This window comes from Pseudochaenichthys georgianus, chromosome 1 (assembly GCF_902827115.2).
Source record: "Pseudochaenichthys georgianus chromosome 1, fPseGeo1.2, whole genome shotgun sequence".
NCBI classification, from domain to species: Eukaryota; Metazoa; Chordata; class Actinopteri; order Perciformes; family Channichthyidae; genus Pseudochaenichthys; species Pseudochaenichthys georgianus.
The window spans coordinates 32,410,201-32,428,384 of record NC_047503.1 but is presented as its reverse complement, the minus strand read 5'-3'; the positions used below and the strand labels follow the sequence as shown (position 1 = coordinate 32,428,384).

Here is an 18,184-nt window from a genome sequence, read left to right as displayed (position 1 = left end):
CAGACACACAATGAACACCCTCTTCACTCCTGCACCTACTTGTACTACATACTAAGCATAAATGCTGTGTATTTGCACCCATTAATGGTTACAAAGAGGTCTGTACTGTCACCTGACTGCTAACTGCATGCATGATATTTTTTCGTTTTTCAGCAAAACCTTCAAATAAATGAGGGGGGTAAAATGAACAAAAGAAGAATATGAATTACTGAGCTGTCAATATGTGAGCTGCCTCTGTCAGCTGTGATCACCAAAATAATTATTCTGCTTACCCTCACACATCACTTCCTGCTATTATGAATCCAAATGTATTGTATTTAGGATGTTATTTCCTTTTTCCTTCAGCCTTTCACACTTTTACAAGCGCAGGGTTATCTCCAAAATCCCTTTTTCATTTCGAATGATTTTTGTGCTACCTCATCTAAGGAAAAGTTAACCAGCCATTTAGTTTAGTGGTCTGTGCCAACACAACATAAAACGATACGAACCATGGGATGAGGGTGATATATTTCAGGCTAGTCCACTTGTAGATTTAGACTTTACCGTGCAGAAAACTGAGGCTTTGCTGTGGGAAACAATGCTGTGTACTGTATGTTGTGCGTGAGTGACTATCAAGGGCTCTTTGATGCAGCCTGTGGAGCTCTGCAATGAGTCATTTCCCTCAACAATTAGTGATCAGTATGTGAGTAACCTTTAGCTTTAAGCGCTCTTTGGAACTTTGCTCTCCTCTTAAAACTTGTTTTTTTAGTTTTTCCTGATTCGCTTTTCTCTGTTGGAAACGTTCATCGTTCTTAGGTTGTTGTATCCCTCCATGACTCATACTTCATCTTGTATTACTTGAAGGTGTGGAAGCAGAAAGGAGAGGAGTATCGTGTAACCGGCTATGGGGGCTGGAGCTGGATCAGTAGGACTTATGTGCAGCGGTTTGACCCCAAGCTTCCCGGCAACACAAACCCCAACTACCGCAAAGAACTGGAAGGTCCGGAATGGGAGACTTTAGGGGCCTAAAATGTGTTTCTAAGATTTAGTCTCTTGTGCAGCAATCTCAACAATTAAATTGTGTGTGTTGCATTCAAGCCTCACTTTTGATTTGCTTTATGTTAAGCAAATCAAAAACGTCCCAAATATTTGAATAATCATACTGTTGGTTTATGTTTAATTTGTTTACCTTTTACTTTACCTTATTATTTAAATTGTTTAGCCAAGCTGCAGATCCACTGCAGTGACAAAAACACATTTTTGAAGTTGTGTAAGATGAAAACTGCATGATTATCTTTTTTTAAGAGTGTTAAGTGCAACAAATTGTAAAATGAATGCCAAACATTAGTAGCTCTAGATGTGTTTCTTCAATATAATAAAACAGGTTTTTTGTTTTTTTCCAAAGATGCTAAACTTGGCAAGAAATGTACCCTGCTGGACTTGAGTCGACGCCCCAGTCTCGCTGCACCAGAGGCTCAGGGAGCTGCTGTGTCGAGCGGTGAGGAGAAAGATCAAGACTCCTCCAGCCTCTCCAAGCCTGCAACAGATCATCCAATGACTAATGAGTTGGAAAAGAAACAAGGGGCAGAGGAGAAGGAAAAGTCTGAGGAATTACCAGCAGATGAAACGCCAACAAAGATGGAGGTGGACCCTCCAGACTCACGACCAGAAGAGCAAAGTATGACAGTGCGGCTTTGTGTAATAGCACTGTATCTAAATGCATGTGTAGTTTTAAACTTGAATGGCTCTTAGTATTACACTTTTTTTTAATATTGTGTACGTTTTAAACTGTATTGACAGAGAATGTGATTATCCCCGTTGTATATCAATGCAGATTAAAGTCTGAATACATTTTCTCTTCAGGTTCCAGTATTCAGGAGGAAAAGACTGCTGTGAAGGAGGAGCCTACAGATATCTCCACACGGCCCTTTAACTACGATGTAGTAGATGTCAGCAAGGGCTTCATAACGCGCATTCCCTACAAGAAGGTCAAGACCTCCAAACTGGACGGCCTGCTGGAGCGACGTGTAAAGCAGCGCGTTATTGAAGAGAGGCAAAGGCAGCAGGCGTCTGCCGCCAACCCTCAGACTTTTATACCCGTTGCATTCACAGCAACCCCCCCTCTGAGCACTCCGGTCCGGCCACGGTCTCCACTCAAGCCCCATGCTCTCGCTCAGACACAGCTTGCACTGGGCAGAGCTGTAAAAGAAGAGGAGAAACCCACAACACAAATTCCAGTGCCGAGAACAGTTGAAGGACGAGAGGATGTCAAGGAGGGTCTGCATGAACCCTCTAAAACTACGAATCAGACTGTCTCTCTTCCTACTCCTTCTCCTGTTCCTGACTCCACACACAAAGACAGTTGCAGTACAGGTACACAAAACCAAACTAATTCAAAGCCCAAGGTATTGGAGGCAGACTTAGTAGAAAGGACTATGGGGCAAAAAGAAACAAATACAGACATTTCATGGCAAGAGGGCATCAAACTGCCTAATTCACAAGAAACACCAGCAGGGGGAATTCAAAGATCTTTAGAGCGACAAACAGCCACCGTAACATCAGATGTTACCAAGGCTGCACATATTGAAAAAACTGGGTCTGAGGTTTCCAACTTCAAATTCGACTCCCTACGGACTTCTCAAAGTGTTCTTGGGCAGATCGGCAGTCAAAACACATCTCCTTCTAAAGGTATTAATCCAAACCCAGAAACCTTAGGCTCAGCACATTCAAGCACAGAGGAAAACGGCATGGGGCCAAAGGAGATCCTAGGAAATATAGAACGCATTGGACAAGGTAAAACCGAAAGCGATGGCATTCCCAAGCCAGTTTCTCCTCTCCGTCAGGTAAATGGTAATGATGGCTTGGGGAGTGAAAATGTGTTAAGTAACTCTGTAATGAGCTCAAATAATGGTATACTTATCAGCAGTACACAGCTTAAGGAGAACATCATTGGTAAAGTTGAAGAACATGGGGTGGTTGTGTCGTTGAAGGACGGCACGCAGCCAAAGCCTTTAGTGAACGGAGATTTGGCCCCTTTGAATGATTGTACAGAGGTTGGGGACAAGGGGCCAAGCCTAGTTTCTAAGATAGAGAGCAAGACAATGACCTCAGACCAGGACTACAAACCTCCACTGAAGATCGCGAGGCTGGAGAACAATGTAGGAGCACTTGGAACTAGCACTTTCCCATTTCAGTCTATGGAGGACAAACCCAGTCCTGCGGTGAAGATCATCAGGATGGCGCCGTCTCCTATACCCTCAGCAGAGGAGTTAAGTCTGAGCGACGGCTTTCCAGAGGAGAACAGTAACAACGGGACTACAGAACCACTCAAAACCATCATCACCCAGGTAACCACAACCTCCACAACCACCACAACTGTTGTTTCTACGGAGATGAGGATAGCAAAAATGCCATTGAATGAGCCGGCTGTCGTGAAAAAGCCTGTCGCGTCGACAACAGAAAACAGCGCAGTGTCCACCCTCACTACCATGACCAAAACAACTGTGACCAAAGTCTGTTCCCCTGGGCTGGACAGTCAGTCAGAGGACAGCCAGAGTGAGATAGTGACGAAGGAGCAGAAGACAGCACTGTCAGTCAGTAAGTCCACAACTGACAGCCGTGGTAAGACCTCAGTGTTGTCTGTCGCTGTGAGTCTGGAGGACTCGTTGTCCACAAAGGGCCGGGTCCGTCTCCTCAAGTTCTCCCGCACCAAGAAGACTCGCTCAGACACTGCCCTTCCTTCTTACCGGAAGTTTGTCACCAAGAGCAGCCGCAAGAGTATTTTTGTACTGCCACATGACAACCTGAAGGTGCTGGCAAGGCGAGGCGGGTTTCGTGAGGTGTCCATCTTCAGCTACAATGCCAAGCCAGCGCTGGATATCTGGCCGTATCCCTCACCCAGGCCCACGTTCGGCATCACCTGGAGGTAAGATGGCTCTCTAGTTATTTTTCTCACAAGCTTATTAACATTTTCTCTAAAACACTCTCTCTAAGCAACCAGGAGTTACTACTTTGCTAATTATACAGATAATTGGGTCTAAAACTAACCATTATTTGTAATTGTCGTTTTATCGATTTGTTGTTGGTGGATAAGGTTAATCCTACATTCCTTAAGCATCGCTCTTTTAAATTCTCCCCTTGTTTTTTCAGAATGCCATGGCCTGTTAATTTTCTGTTTATTTGGTGTTACATTTTCCCACCTGTTTTTACACATGGGAAAGTGATTTATACTGAAGACACAGTCTCATGATGATATTATAGAAGATGTTCAAAATGTTTTTTTACTAAACAGCATAATAATGCATGGAATAAGTTGCCTAATTATACACTGAGAGCAGTCTCTTACACCCTAAAAGGAATTATGCAAATGTTTCCCATTGAAACTTGTAAGTAAATTGTTTTGCTTGCTTTTATAGTCAGAGATAATGAATCACTCTAGAGAATTAGTTATATAATTAAATTATTCAAAATAGCAGCGAGTAAGTTCTTTCATGGAAATGTCCAAGTTCATCACCAAACAACTCTTGTTTGTTTTTACTCTGCCTTCCCGATTTCATCATCATGCTACAATGTATTTTCGGTCACACCGAGCGAGTCACTGACCGTCAATTAGACCGCAATAATAAACTGCATGACACAAGCAGTGAAGAGAATATTTTTACACAACAGACATTTCCATTTCCCTGGAGTTTCTTTCAGTATAGCTTTTTGTCATGTTATGTATAGGTGTTATGCTATGTTTAAAGCACTACTTGGTTGGACTAATGGTTACATGCAACTATATACATGATTAATACCTAATCCCTGTGTTATAGGTACCGTCTGCAGACCGTGAAGTCTTTGGCTGGTGTTAGCCTGATGCTAAGGCTCCTCTGGGCCTCGTTGAGATGGGACGACATGGCTGTCAAACCATCCGCAGCGATCGGCACCACACGTACAGGTAGAGCCCCCTTACTCCATCCGACATCCAAATAAAGAGGCCCCAGGAGGAATGGGAAAGACTGCTTACAAGTAGATTAGGGTTTTTTGGGGGGATAACAATTGTTTTGTTTGATATGTAAGATATAAAGGTGATTATTTTAGTGGAGTTTATGTGCTGTTAACTAATTCCTGCATGATTCTTTTATGAATGTTCGGTAACACTTTATATTAAGGTACACAAATTAACCATCAACTAGTTGTTAATTAACATGCATATTAGCAGTATATTGGCTCTTTATTAGTCATTATAAAACACTTATTAATGCTTTATTCTACATGACCATATTCTACAAGTAATAGGCCATTAGTTGAGAGTTTTTCCTCAATAACCCTCTAATTAGTGCTTATTTTTTGAAAGTAAGGAAGTTGTTGTACATGAGTTTTGGTCTTAATATGCGCTGCTCAATATGGGCCTAATAAGGCAGTAGTACCACAAGAATAGTAATTCTCCCATAATAACACTTAACAAATATGATCTATTCTTATGTAACAAGACATTAAACTATAAGTGTTAATTGTGTCTAAATAACTCAAAATTAGATATTTATATCTAAGAATATGTTTTGGGGTATTGACAGTTCAGCTACCAATAGCAGTATGTTTCATATTTGCACATTTATATTTTTTAAAAATGTGTACTGAAGGTTGGACAGGAAACCGGGTAGGATAAAGTGAACTGAATAGCATGGCAGTAGACTACTACTAATTTTCCCTATGCAACCTGAATAGTGAAAGGGTCAAGTCCGTCAGAAAGCAATGACTGTAAGTGTACTTGCACTGTAAGGATTAGTAACATGTATTGTGTTTATGTGATGACATTTGGAGATGTTTAAACACAATGAGAAAATGCGTTAGCATTTGCATTAGCGCTAGCATTAGCATTAGCGCTAGCATACACGGTAGCGTTAGCATGCATGCTAGCGTTAGCCATACTAGCCTATATGCTATAATTAGGGTTGCCAACTTCCAGAAATGGAGAATTTAGTTACTTTTTTTGTTACTTTATTTCGGTTTTAGGGTTATGTTATTTAATTCTTTTGGGGGAGCCAGCCCCCTAGGGTTCGAGGGGTCAAAACCCTCAAAATACATAGAAAACTATGCATACCTATAACACAATACAAACACAATGGTCTTACACCTGCATTAGGCTACTACATCACATTGTACATCAGCATGTTCAAATCGGATAGGTGGGCACTAGGGATATCTGGGCACCTCGATGTACAAACAAGAAAAATGGTATTAAGTAATGCAAAGTATACATGATGTGAACATGCACGGTACATCATTATTAGACTTAATGCTATCCTTCAACCAACCATTTCCCCATCAATCAGCTGACACACACACACACACACACACACACACACACACACACACACACACACACACACACACACACACACACACACACACACACACACACACACACACACACACACACACACACAAGACCCGAGACAGATCTCCACTCACGGGCTTTACCCAACTGTGTTTTTCTTCCACTGTTTGTTGTAAGACACAAGTCTTTTCTTTTTAGAAGGGCCAGGGCCCAGAACCACATCCTCTCTCTCTCTCCTGCTCTTTCATTATCACCTCGGCAGCGCTCATTTCCCCACACGACTAAACAGGCTGACATGCCACACAAACAATGATGCCGCGCCCGCGGCCCACCGGAGAACATCTCACACACACACACACACACACACACACACACACACACACACACACACACACACACACACACACACACACACACACACACGTGGGAGCATTGTGCCTGCCCTGTCAACTGAGCGGTCCTAGTGCCCTTCACATACAGCACACAAACACACAGGCAGGCAGCCAGACACACTTTCATTTGCGCGCAAACAGAATCTTTTATTTTATTTTTCCCTTTACACGGGAGTCCGGGACAAACAAAGTCCCGTACGGGACACGCCCCTTTTGGCTCAAATACGGGGCGTCCCGGCTAATACGGGACGGTTGGCAACCCTAGCTATAATGTATTTACAAATAAAGTGTTTAAAGTTTATAAAGTGTTACCGAATGTTCTTCTTTTTTATACCGATATTACTTTATATTAGGTTGATGATATGTGACACTGGTTGCTCAAAATTGGGTCAAATATGTGGTTCAATAACAGTCATAGTATCTACCTGGGCTATCCTCCTGAGCCCCATGTCATGTTGGCCCTTAAGAAGACAGCCCTCATATGGGTCACATTGGTGTCACTCTGTTTATGTTGGAGCGCATCTCCTCCATCTTCTCGGGCTCTCCTCATCACCATACCAACCCAGCCCTATCCCCACTCATTGCTACAGAGACGTCAGACACCGAAATCACCACGACAGAGATCATCAAGCGCCGTGACGTGGGACCCTACGGCATTCGCTCTGAGTACTGCATCCGCAAAATCATCTGCCCCCTCGGAGTGCCTGACACTCCTAAAGGTTAGCGACAGTTCATATTCTTTACACTTAAGAAAGAGGGGTTTAAACATTACACAATAACACTGAACTGTTTTTGATCCACACAGAAACCCACACCCCTCAGAGGAAGGGGCTGCGATCCAGTGCGTTGCGCCCCAAAAAGGCGGAGCCCGCCAAGCAGACGGGCCCTGTGGTGATGGAGACCTGGGTGGCTGAGGAGGAGCTGGACCTCTGGGAGATCAGAGCCTTCTCAGAGAGGTCACAGGGTTCAACCATGTTATACATACACATTTGTCAGTGACAATATTCTTTGTCAAAATTCATTTGGAAGTTATGACAAAATACATAAATAGTAAACAAAACCTTAATCAAAAATAACCAAACTGGCCACAACTTTGTAAATGTGGCTGTGGCAGATGCTCAAAATGTTTTAATTACAAGATATTAAACTCTTACAAAAAATTACACCTAACTTTCAACATTTATTAAATTGAAATGAATGGAGCATCATCTGATCTTATTTTTCACAAATGTTTTACTTTTTGTGAAGCTTCTTCTTTTTTTTTTTTTTTACAGGGTGGAGAGGGAGAAAGCTCAGGCAGCCGAGCAGGCCAAGGTGAGTCTGGTTCAGTTATGTAATCTTCACGCTTAATAAGCACTTTAATCCTACAAATAATATAACAGTAGGCCTTTATTTTTTATTATATCTTCTTTCAATGAGGACAAATAATTCAATCTGGCAGTGGACTGCACTTAAAAACACTTGAATGAATCAAAAACAGACAGTTCATCAATGGTATCATTTTCCCAAGAAGCTAACCCTTGAACATCCCAGTCTATACCAATCTATACCGATACAATAGCTAATTTAAGCTAAATAGATATTATGTATTAGCAGTTCCTTTTGAATGCTTTTATCATGGGTTCCTATGTTAATGATCTGAATGATGTACCATCACAGAAACGTCTGGAACAGAAACCAGGCATCACAGTGACCCCAACAGGGACTCCTGCAACACCTGTCTCCACGCCCAAAGTCATCATCGGCTCACTGTCGGGCCAGGGCACCGCCACCACCAAGGTGGTACTGTCCACCAAGATGGGCACCCCCGTCACATTCCAGCAGAACAAAAACTTCCAGCAGTCGTTCGCCACCTGGGTCAAGCAGGGTCAAAGCACACAAGGTACTTTGCAGCAGATAAGCACTGTCTACTCTTTGTTCTTATTTAAAGGGCATAGATCACAAATCATTGTACAAATACTAATAATATTATTGGATTTGCAATTATAAATATGTCATTGTAACAGCATTATTTATTTGTTTGCAGGTGAGACCACCTTGGCCACATCTAGTGGACACACCTTCCAGATTACGGGAACCTCTATGGGGGGGAAGGTAGTGACCACCAAGCTGCCACTCCCCTCCAACAGCAAGATCGTCACTGTCAACGTGCCAACTTCACAAGGAGGTAAGGCCGGTTTTAATACGCCACACCTTGGAGGCAGAAGGAGAGCACAAGTTGCATTTATTCAGTGTAGACATTCGTTCTTTCCAAGCACCTCAGAATGCGTGTTTGTTTGTGTTTTCATTGCCTCACCTTAGACCCACAGCCGAGACATTTCAAATGTGTCAAAGGAGGCAAATTAGATCTGGCTCATTCATTTGATGCCGTTGTAAGCAATTGAGTGTGCCAACCACGCACACAGCGCTCCAGAAGGACTGAGTCTGTCTTCATTTTTAAAATTGTTGGTGCCAGCTACTGCACGTCCAAATGTTTTGAAGTCTACAAATTAGACACTCCTCTGTCCTTGATTTCCTTTGTCAGTGAGCCAAGTACATGTCTTTAAAAACCCACAACCTAGAAGACCTGTTGAGCTCGATTAAACAAGCTTGTCTCTTTGAATCAGTCTCACAGGTGTCACAGTTAGTTTTACCGTATTGCAGTCTTGTTTTTCTTTACATGCTTGAAATTAAGATTTGTCCTCATTTAGCCTGATTCCATAGTTTAAATGATCACATACACCCCTCAATGATTCCTGAAGTTTTTTATTTAGTAATGTGACTGTGAGAATGAACTAGATTTGTGCAAGACATATTGCAATGTTTAAAGGGGGTGGTATATGAGATTTAAAGGAGGTCTTTTTCTACAAGGTTTGCGCTGAAACCTTGTACTGTGATAAACCCACAGTAAACTACCTGCCCAGCTCCAGAGTCCAGACAGCAGACAGACACACTCAGACACTAGCTGGTAAACATAGTGAAGAACATAGCAGGTAAAGAGACAGATATGTTTGTCAGTGGACACAGAATAAAAGGCTAAAACCCAATTGTGGTGCCCTTAATGTGCCAACCTCATGACTCAGCTGGTTTGGTGTCGCAGTTCATGTCTGGCTGTGTCCTGTCGGCATGGTGATCTCATAGAAAGCTGTTATTTTGGTTGGAGGTTTTTAGGATGGTGGACTTGTGTAGTCTGAGGTTTGAAATCCAGACTGCAGATTCAGGATTGTCCGATCTTTAGTTTGGTGCTTCAGAACTGTATAATATGTTAATATTGACACTGCGGATGAGGCGATGGTTTGTACTGAGCACCAGCTGGCATGTCTGCAGTCCTGTCATGTTATCAGTGATTGATATGGCTTAACACTCAGTGCAGGTGGTCTGTTATGTTTACATGTTCCATTAAAGCTGTTGACAGCTCTCGTTTGGGTTATGAAGGTCAGATTCAACATAACAAAAACAATTATCTGACTAAATGTATCACACATTGTTTTTATCAGAGGGTACTTTTTTTAAGCTCAAGCTTAAAATATGCTTCAGTGAAAAAACAGAAAGATCAAATAGGAAATGTTAGTCTAGAAATTCAAGAACATTTGGAGGGGTATCTAGCATTTGGATTGATTCAATTTGAACAGCTTTCTACTGTTTTAAAATCCTTCTGTCAAGCTAGCTAAAAGAAAAATGTGGAAAATAAAAATCTGAAGAGGTCTTTATTTTCAACTGTGATGCAACGATAATGTCAATGAAAATAGAGTATATGTATCATTTAACACACAATTGCTTTATAAAAACATTGCATTCACCAGATAAAGATAATGATATTCACCAAGGATACAAAGAAAGTGATTTTTCTTACCTTTGAAGTCACCATGAAGGAGAAACCAAGTTCAGATGGAGTGTAACCATTTAATGGACATGTGTATTTATCCAGCATGACTGTTGGGCGCCCTGTTTGTTTTGGACGGGCTTAAGGAAGTTAGGCAGGAAAACAAGTTTACCCTGAGGTCTGCTTACCAGACAGGTAGCCCTCTATAACGGGATTCCATTTTTCTTTTTTTCCTTCCTCCTTGTTTAAAAAAAATGCACCTCTCAACTCAACGGAGTCCTAACTCCCAGACCTCTCCAAACAGCCAGTCCATAGAAAAGTGTGTTTGATGTGTGTGACTGAGCTGCTACTCCCCTGGTCTTACGACCGGTTTAACATCCCTGTTTGAAGAGGGAAACCCTTGATGTATAGGTTTACCTGCTCGGTTGCGGTTGAGAAACCGCAGCAGAGGAAAAGAGCGACACTCGGTTTTCTGCCATCAGCTTCACGTGAGCTCATTAAGGCAGACGGCCTGGCGAACAAATATGAAACGCTCCCTTTGTCAGATTAAAGTTAAAAAGCAGGATCCCAATTCATGCATAATTTATGAGGGGGTTCAGGTATGTTGGGGGAAACCCAACTAAGCTTTCAGTGAGCCTTTGAAGATGTTGTTTACCTGCTCAACTAATATTTGCCATTGCTGTGATCAAACACAGGCCATCAAGTAGGGAGAGAAGCCCACAAATAATCTATTTAGTTGTATCAATGCAGGACTTCTTACAACTTGCTCACTTGTGGCACGCAAACATGTGGCCACAGCTTCACATCAGTAATTGTATTAGGAATGTTTGAGCATTCAAATATGCGTTGGTGGATGTGTTTGATGTAAGACAGGTATTCACATACTACATATCATTGAGCTCTAAAGATACAAGATTACAAGCATTCCTGTGAGGATACAAATGAACCCTTTGCATTTCTATAAACTTACAACTTGCATAAGCTGTCCCTTCTTTGCGGCTTTTCTCTCTTTCACGCTTCCTTAAAACCACTTTCCTGCCATATGCGTGTCATCAAATAAAGTATTTACTTGTTCTTCTCTGATCTTCCCGCCCGGAATATTTGTATATTTATATCTTGAATGATGCGAAAAATGGTCAAGCTGCCCTCTTCTTGGCCTCATATCTACTCACTTGTATGTAAACTGTGGTATCTTCATGCTTCTCTTCTCCCTGCAGGTGTTGTTCAGCAGAAAGTGTTGGGGATCATCCCGTCAGGCACAGCAGGCGGTGCTCAGACCTTCACCACATTCCAGCCGCACACCACCACGCTCAACATCAGGCCCAATACCCCAGGCTCCCAGCAGCAGGTACATGTGCTGTGAAGCATCCATACAGTGGTTTAACTTCTTTACGTTTGTTCATTGCGTATGTGATCACAACTGAACAACTTTGCCTATTGCTTTGTTTTGTTCGTGTTGTATTTTATTCTATGAATGTGTTCACATTACTGATTTTGTTGCCTGTGCTGTCGGTACTTTTTAAAACTTTTATATATAATTTAAGTTCTTGCTTAATCAGCTCCTCTTTTCCTGAACTATGGGTTTGACCCCTTTTTTGTAAGATTCTAAAATGTTAGAAGAATGATGCTGGCTTTTAAATAACTAATTAGTCAAATATTTCTACTAATGTCCTAATAGGTTCTGGCAGCTGGTGCTCAGATCCGTCCAGGAATGACGGTGATCCGAACACCGATCCAGCAGACCGGACAAATGGGAAAGACGATACTCCGAACTCCCCTCGTGGTCCAGCAAGGTAATGAACTCTCCACAAGAATCCTTTATCTAGATAGAACAAATAGCAACCGTTTATATATATATATATATATATATATATATTAGGGGTGTAACGGTTCACAAACATTTCGGTTCGGTACGTACCTCGGTTTTTAGGTCACGGTTCGGTTCGGTACGTTTTCGGTACAGCAGAAAAAATTATCACAAAACATAACAATTTTTTTCTTAATTATTATTAAACTGTGAATAATGTATTCACTCAAATAAATACAAAATATAATAAAATAAACATTAAGGTGCAGCATTTCGATAAACTGAAATAATCTGTATTTGAACTTTACTGTACTAGTACTCACAAAACATAAACTATTAGTTTAGGGTTTTTAATTATTATTAAACTATATGAATATTCACTCAAATAAATATAAAATATAATAAAATAAACATTAAGGTGCAGCTTTTCGATGAACTGAAATAATCTGTATTTGAACTGTACTAGTACCTAAGCAGCCAGCTTGACATTAGGACTTGCTTGTCATTGTATTTTCATGTTTTTTTAAAGAAAGATGTACTTGTCCACATTGCTTGCCAAAAGGGCAGATCTGCTGGCACTAGCAATGTCTCCTGCTGTGGAGAACACACCCTCTATAGGAACAGAGGTAGCAGATACAGCCAGGTAGCGCTTTGCTAACATGGCAACATAAGGATATTTGCCGTTTGTAATAGCTTTGGCTCGGTCTGAAGTTTTTGCGAGTGGTGGAGGCTTAAATGCTAGTGGGAGTTGGGTTTGCACTTCAGTCTTTTGGTACCGGTGATATTCACGTTCGGGTGATGCCTTTTCAAATGAGTGGGCAAGTTTGATGTATTGCCAGCCGCGTAACCAATTTTAGTTGAACAATGCCGACAAACAGCTTTGGTGCGGTCCACCTGTCTTTGTCCGTCATCCTTGTACGTAACTGCGAAACCAAAATGTTCCCAAACCGGAGACTTCAATGATGCTGGAGGATTTTCGAGCTCAACTTTATCTGCGTTCGCCATTTCGACAGTTCCTCAAATTACTGATTACAAAGAACGCATCCCTCTGACCAGCTCGTCCAATTAAATGACTTGCTCGCTCTATGACGCGTTGAACACAATGGGTGCAAATTACTCTGAATGCTGCGACGCAGCACCTGAGATTACTTCCAAAAAGTTGTTCACGTTCTCAATTTTTTACGTTTAAAGTTATATGCGTTCGGTACACTTCGGTACACACGTGTACCGAACCGAAGGGCCCGTACCGAATAATTTCGGTACGGGTACGTGTACCGTTACACCCCTAATATATATACGGTACATCATCTATGACAGTGTTTCACAACATTTTTCATACCAAGGACCACTTAACCAATAAAAAAACACTCGCGGACCACCTAACTCCACAAATATCCAAAAACACATCGTTTTTCTAGAACAGTATTTATAACTGTTCCACAATTCTCCATTTTCCGAGGCTAGGAAGGATTCTTGCCTCGCTTCTGAAGCAACTGACTCGGAGGTACATTTGCTACCAAGCAAGCCTCCTCGACATTGAGAAACACCCACTGACTCTGAAGTAGAAGAAGAAGATACACTTTATTAATCCCTTACAGGGACATTTCTTTCCTCACTCTGTTGTGTTTACACACATTACACACACAGGGGAGGATATACATGCACACACACAGAGGATATACATGCACACACACACAGAGGATATACATGCACACACACAGAGGATATACATGCACACACACAGGATATACATGCACACACACAGGATATACATGCACACACACAGGATATACATGCACACACACAGAGGATATACATGCACATACACAGATATATACATGCACACACAGAGGATATATATGCACACACACAGATATATACATGCGCACACACACGGGGGGATATACATGCACACACACGGGGGATATACATGCACACACACAGAGGATATACATGCACACAGAGGATATACATGCACACAGAGGATATACATGCACACAGAGGATATACATGCACACAGAGGATATACATGCACACAGAGGATATACATGCACACACACAGATATATACATGCACACACACGGGGGGATATACATGCACACACACAGAGGATATACATGCACACACACAGAGGATATACATGCACACACACGGGGGGATATACATGCACACACAGAGGATATACATGCACACACACAGATATATACATGCACACACACGGGGGATATACATGCACACACACAGAGGATATACATGCACACACAGAGGATATACATGCACACACAGAGGATATACATGCACACACAGAGGATATACATGCACACACAGAGGATATACATGCACACACAGAGGATATACATGCACACACAGAGGATATACATGCACACACAGAGGATATACATGCACACACACACAGGATATACATGCACACACACAGAGGATATACATGCGCACACAGAGGATATACATGCGCACACAGAGGATATACATGCACACACAGAGGATATACATGCACACACAGAGGATATACATGCACACACAGAGGATATACATGCACACACAGAGGATATACATGCACACACAGAGGATATACATGCACACACACAGAGGATATACATGCACACACACAGAGGATATACATGCGCACACAGAGGATATACATGCACGCACACAGAGGATATACATGCGCACACAGAGGATATACATGCACACACACAGAGGATAGACATGCGCACACACACACACACACACACACACACACACACACACACACACACACAGAGGATATACACGCACACACACAGAGGATATACACGCACACACACACACACACACACACACACACACACACACACACACACACACACACACACACACACACACACACAGAGGATATACATGCACACACACACAGAGGATATACATGCACACACACAACCACATGCAGATAGGAGAAGTGGCAGGGCAGAGAGGCTGCCAGGTACCCGGCGCCGAGGAAGCAGTTTCGAGGTTAGGTGCCTTGCTCAAGGGCACCTCGGCAGTGGCCTTGGAGGTGAACTGGCACCTCTCCAGCTACCAGCTCACTCCATCTTTTTTTGGGTCCGATCGGGACGTGAATCGGCGACTCTTCGGTTCCAAGACCAAGTCCCTACAGACCGAGCCAATACCTCAAATAACCTCACATTCAAAATATCCTCTTCACGTTTGCAAGTCGAGTTACATTTAGCGCCTTTGTTCACCTTCTTTTCCAGGTCAGGGTGGACAGCAGGTCGTGACGCAGATCATTCGCGGCCAGGCAGTCTCCACAGCAATATCTGGGGCCAGCCCAGTTGCCACGGTTACTGGTCAAGGGGCAGGAAGCCCCACGACTGCAGCTGGCACCCCCCCGCGGCCGCAGGGCCAGGTCAAACTCACCCTTGCTCAGCTCACCCAGCTCACACAGGTCAGTGAGGGAGGCATCGAAACACTGGGGGTCCTCGGTGCAGGGTTACATCAATAATATCTCCCCGTTAGCAATGAGGTTTGATTTAAATTAAAGAATACCATGCCAAGATAAATGTATTATAATGGTCTGTACAAATGTTTCCTCTTTACATGTTTTCCTTTAAATGTATTTAGAGTAAAGATATGGGTAAATATTCAGATTCATTAGTTGATTATGTATGAATATAAAGACGTGTTCAGCTCCATTATTAAAGGACAAATTGTGCAAATACAAAAATGCTGATTAACCTAAAATTGTACAAGCCTGCTACTTTGACGAGTAAAGTGTAGAGTTCAAGTTCAATTCAAAATCAAGTTTATTTGAAGAAGCCAGTATAGCATATAACGGTTTACTCTTTTAAAGGTCATAGAGTGCATCCACATGTTTTCATTTTGGATTAGCTCGTACACTAACCTTACCTCGGCTCTCCCTCACCTCTCCCTCTCCTCTCCGCCTCTCGTAGAAGCAGCAGGCAGGTTCAGCTGTGGATCGGCAGGCTGGAGTCGGTGGTACCCAGCAGGCTCTGACGGTGATGGTTCAGGGTCAGGGCCAGACCACTGGCCAGCTGCAGGTCATTCCTCACGGGGTCACGGTCATCCCAGGACCCGGTCAGCAGCTCATGCAGGCAGTGCTGCCCAACGGCCAGGTGCAGCGCTTCCTCTTCACTCCCATCGCCTCAGCAGCCACGCCAACATCAAGCACAGGTATGATCACAACAAACACTCCACGGATATGCATTTTGTGATGTTTTGCTTCAAAGCGACTCATTATGAGAATAAAATGGAAATTGTATGCAATTCTACTGGGTAATTTGCAATTAAGATACACTTGTCCTAACCTTTAACCCTCTTTATCTCTCTCTATCTCTATCTCTCTCTCTCCAGCCACCACAGTTCCCGGTCAGCTCAACTCCACCTCCACCAAAACCCCCGCCCAGCCCGCCCAGCAGGCGGCTGCCCCCGTCCAGGCAGGGGCAACCCCCTTGGCCACTACCAGCACCCCTTCGTCGGCCACCCCACAAGGCCAGTTACCCCCTCAGACGCAGGCTCACATGCCGATCCAGTCTCCCACCTCGCTGCAGGTGAAAACACAGGGAGGAACGGCTCAGCTGCAGCAGGTCATCAGCTTGTCCGGACTGCAGCAGCAGGTTCAGGTACGATCAGCAAGAAAGGCTACGTTTACATTCACAATATTATTCCGAACATGTAATTGGGTTTTTACCACCCACTGCACAAAAGCCTAGACGAAACAAAAAAATCCTCCTATATTTGTATTCATGTCAACGAAGTCTCTAGTACTGATGACTTTAAGCAACTGTGCACTGCTCAGGTAAAGCTACATGTTGTCCAGCAGTGGGAGACTTTACTGTTTTGGGCAAAACAGCTGTGGATGTAAATAAATCCATGGCAAGCCTTACCTGACCAATCTGTGGCTGATCATTTATCATATCCAGCCAATCAGGTGGGGCTCTTATAAGTTGATACTGTATCTCCATGTTCCTCAACCTGTGGATTAGGACGCCCCAGTGGGGGTCTCCAGAGCTACACAGGGGGTTCCTAACGGCCTTCTTCATTTCAAGGGGTGTTTTTTTGTATATATAGTAGGGAAAGGAGGTCCTTTTTATAGCACTTTTGTTTTTTAAACCACTGATGTAGTTGACAGTGGAAGATGAATCTAAATAGAAGTTTTATTAATGTATGAACATAGCGCTGGTTTTTTTTCAGCTTTGTTAAACTTGTGTATCTTGTGTGTTGCAGGTGTTGGCGCAGCTGCAGGGTGGAGGCTCTCTGTCACAGCACATCAAACTGCAGCTTCCCATCCAGATTCAACAGGCCGGGACCACCTCAGCTCAGGGAGGACAGGTAATGCAGCAAGCCAGTAAACCAGGCGCTAACTTATTTTAGCCTCATAGGAACCCACTAAGGGCCCTATTTAACATTATAAAAGCCTGATAACAATATGCTCTCTGCACAGATTGGGAACGTGGTGACCATCCAGGCAGCTTCTGTCCAGGAGCAGCTGCAGAGGATCCAGCAGCTCAGAGAGCAGCAGCAGCAGAAGAAGAGACAAGCTGCAGAGGCCAAGAGAGAGCAAGCCCTCAACACAGCCAGCCAGAGCGACATCATTCAGAAACAGGTGTGTGTGTGTGTGTGTGTGTGTGTGTGTGTGTGTGTGTGTGTGTGTGTGTGTGTGTGTGTGTGTGTGTGTGTGTGTGTGTGTGTGTGTGTGTGTGTGTGTGTGTGTGTGTGTGTGTGTGTGTGTGTGTGTGTGTGTGTGTGTGTGTGTGTGTGTGTGTGTGTGTGTGTGTGTGTGTGTGTGTGTGTGTGTGGTGTGTGTGTGTGTGTGTGTGTGTGTGTGTGTGTTGTTGTTTTGTGTGTTGTTGTGTGTGTGTGTTGTG

At 43.1% G+C, this 18,184-nt stretch overlaps 1 protein-coding gene across 1 annotated transcript in view; it reads left to right on the top strand.

The window, feature by feature from the left end:
• LOC117452720 (nucleosome-remodeling factor subunit BPTF-like) overlaps window positions 1-18,184 on the top strand; it is a 47,925-nt gene that overhangs the window by 16,746 nt on the left and 12,995 nt on the right. The window contains exons 12-27 of the mRNA XM_034091457.1: window positions 844-979; window positions 1,385-1,657; window positions 1,843-3,904; window positions 4,794-4,918; window positions 7,284-7,412; window positions 7,499-7,649; window positions 7,968-8,007; window positions 8,353-8,575; window positions 8,720-8,860; window positions 11,713-11,843; window positions 12,174-12,288; window positions 15,554-15,744; window positions 16,250-16,490; window positions 16,671-16,939; window positions 17,544-17,648; window positions 17,761-17,922. Coding sequence (XP_033947348.1) covers window positions 844-979; window positions 1,385-1,657; window positions 1,843-3,904; window positions 4,794-4,918; window positions 7,284-7,412; window positions 7,499-7,649; window positions 7,968-8,007; window positions 8,353-8,575; window positions 8,720-8,860; window positions 11,713-11,843; window positions 12,174-12,288; window positions 15,554-15,744; window positions 16,250-16,490; window positions 16,671-16,939; window positions 17,544-17,648; window positions 17,761-17,922 — 4,494 coding nt within the window. The remainder of the gene's footprint in view (window positions 1-843; window positions 980-1,384; window positions 1,658-1,842; window positions 3,905-4,793; window positions 4,919-7,283; window positions 7,413-7,498; window positions 7,650-7,967; window positions 8,008-8,352; window positions 8,576-8,719; window positions 8,861-11,712; window positions 11,844-12,173; window positions 12,289-15,553; window positions 15,745-16,249; window positions 16,491-16,670; window positions 16,940-17,543; window positions 17,649-17,760; window positions 17,923-18,184) is intronic.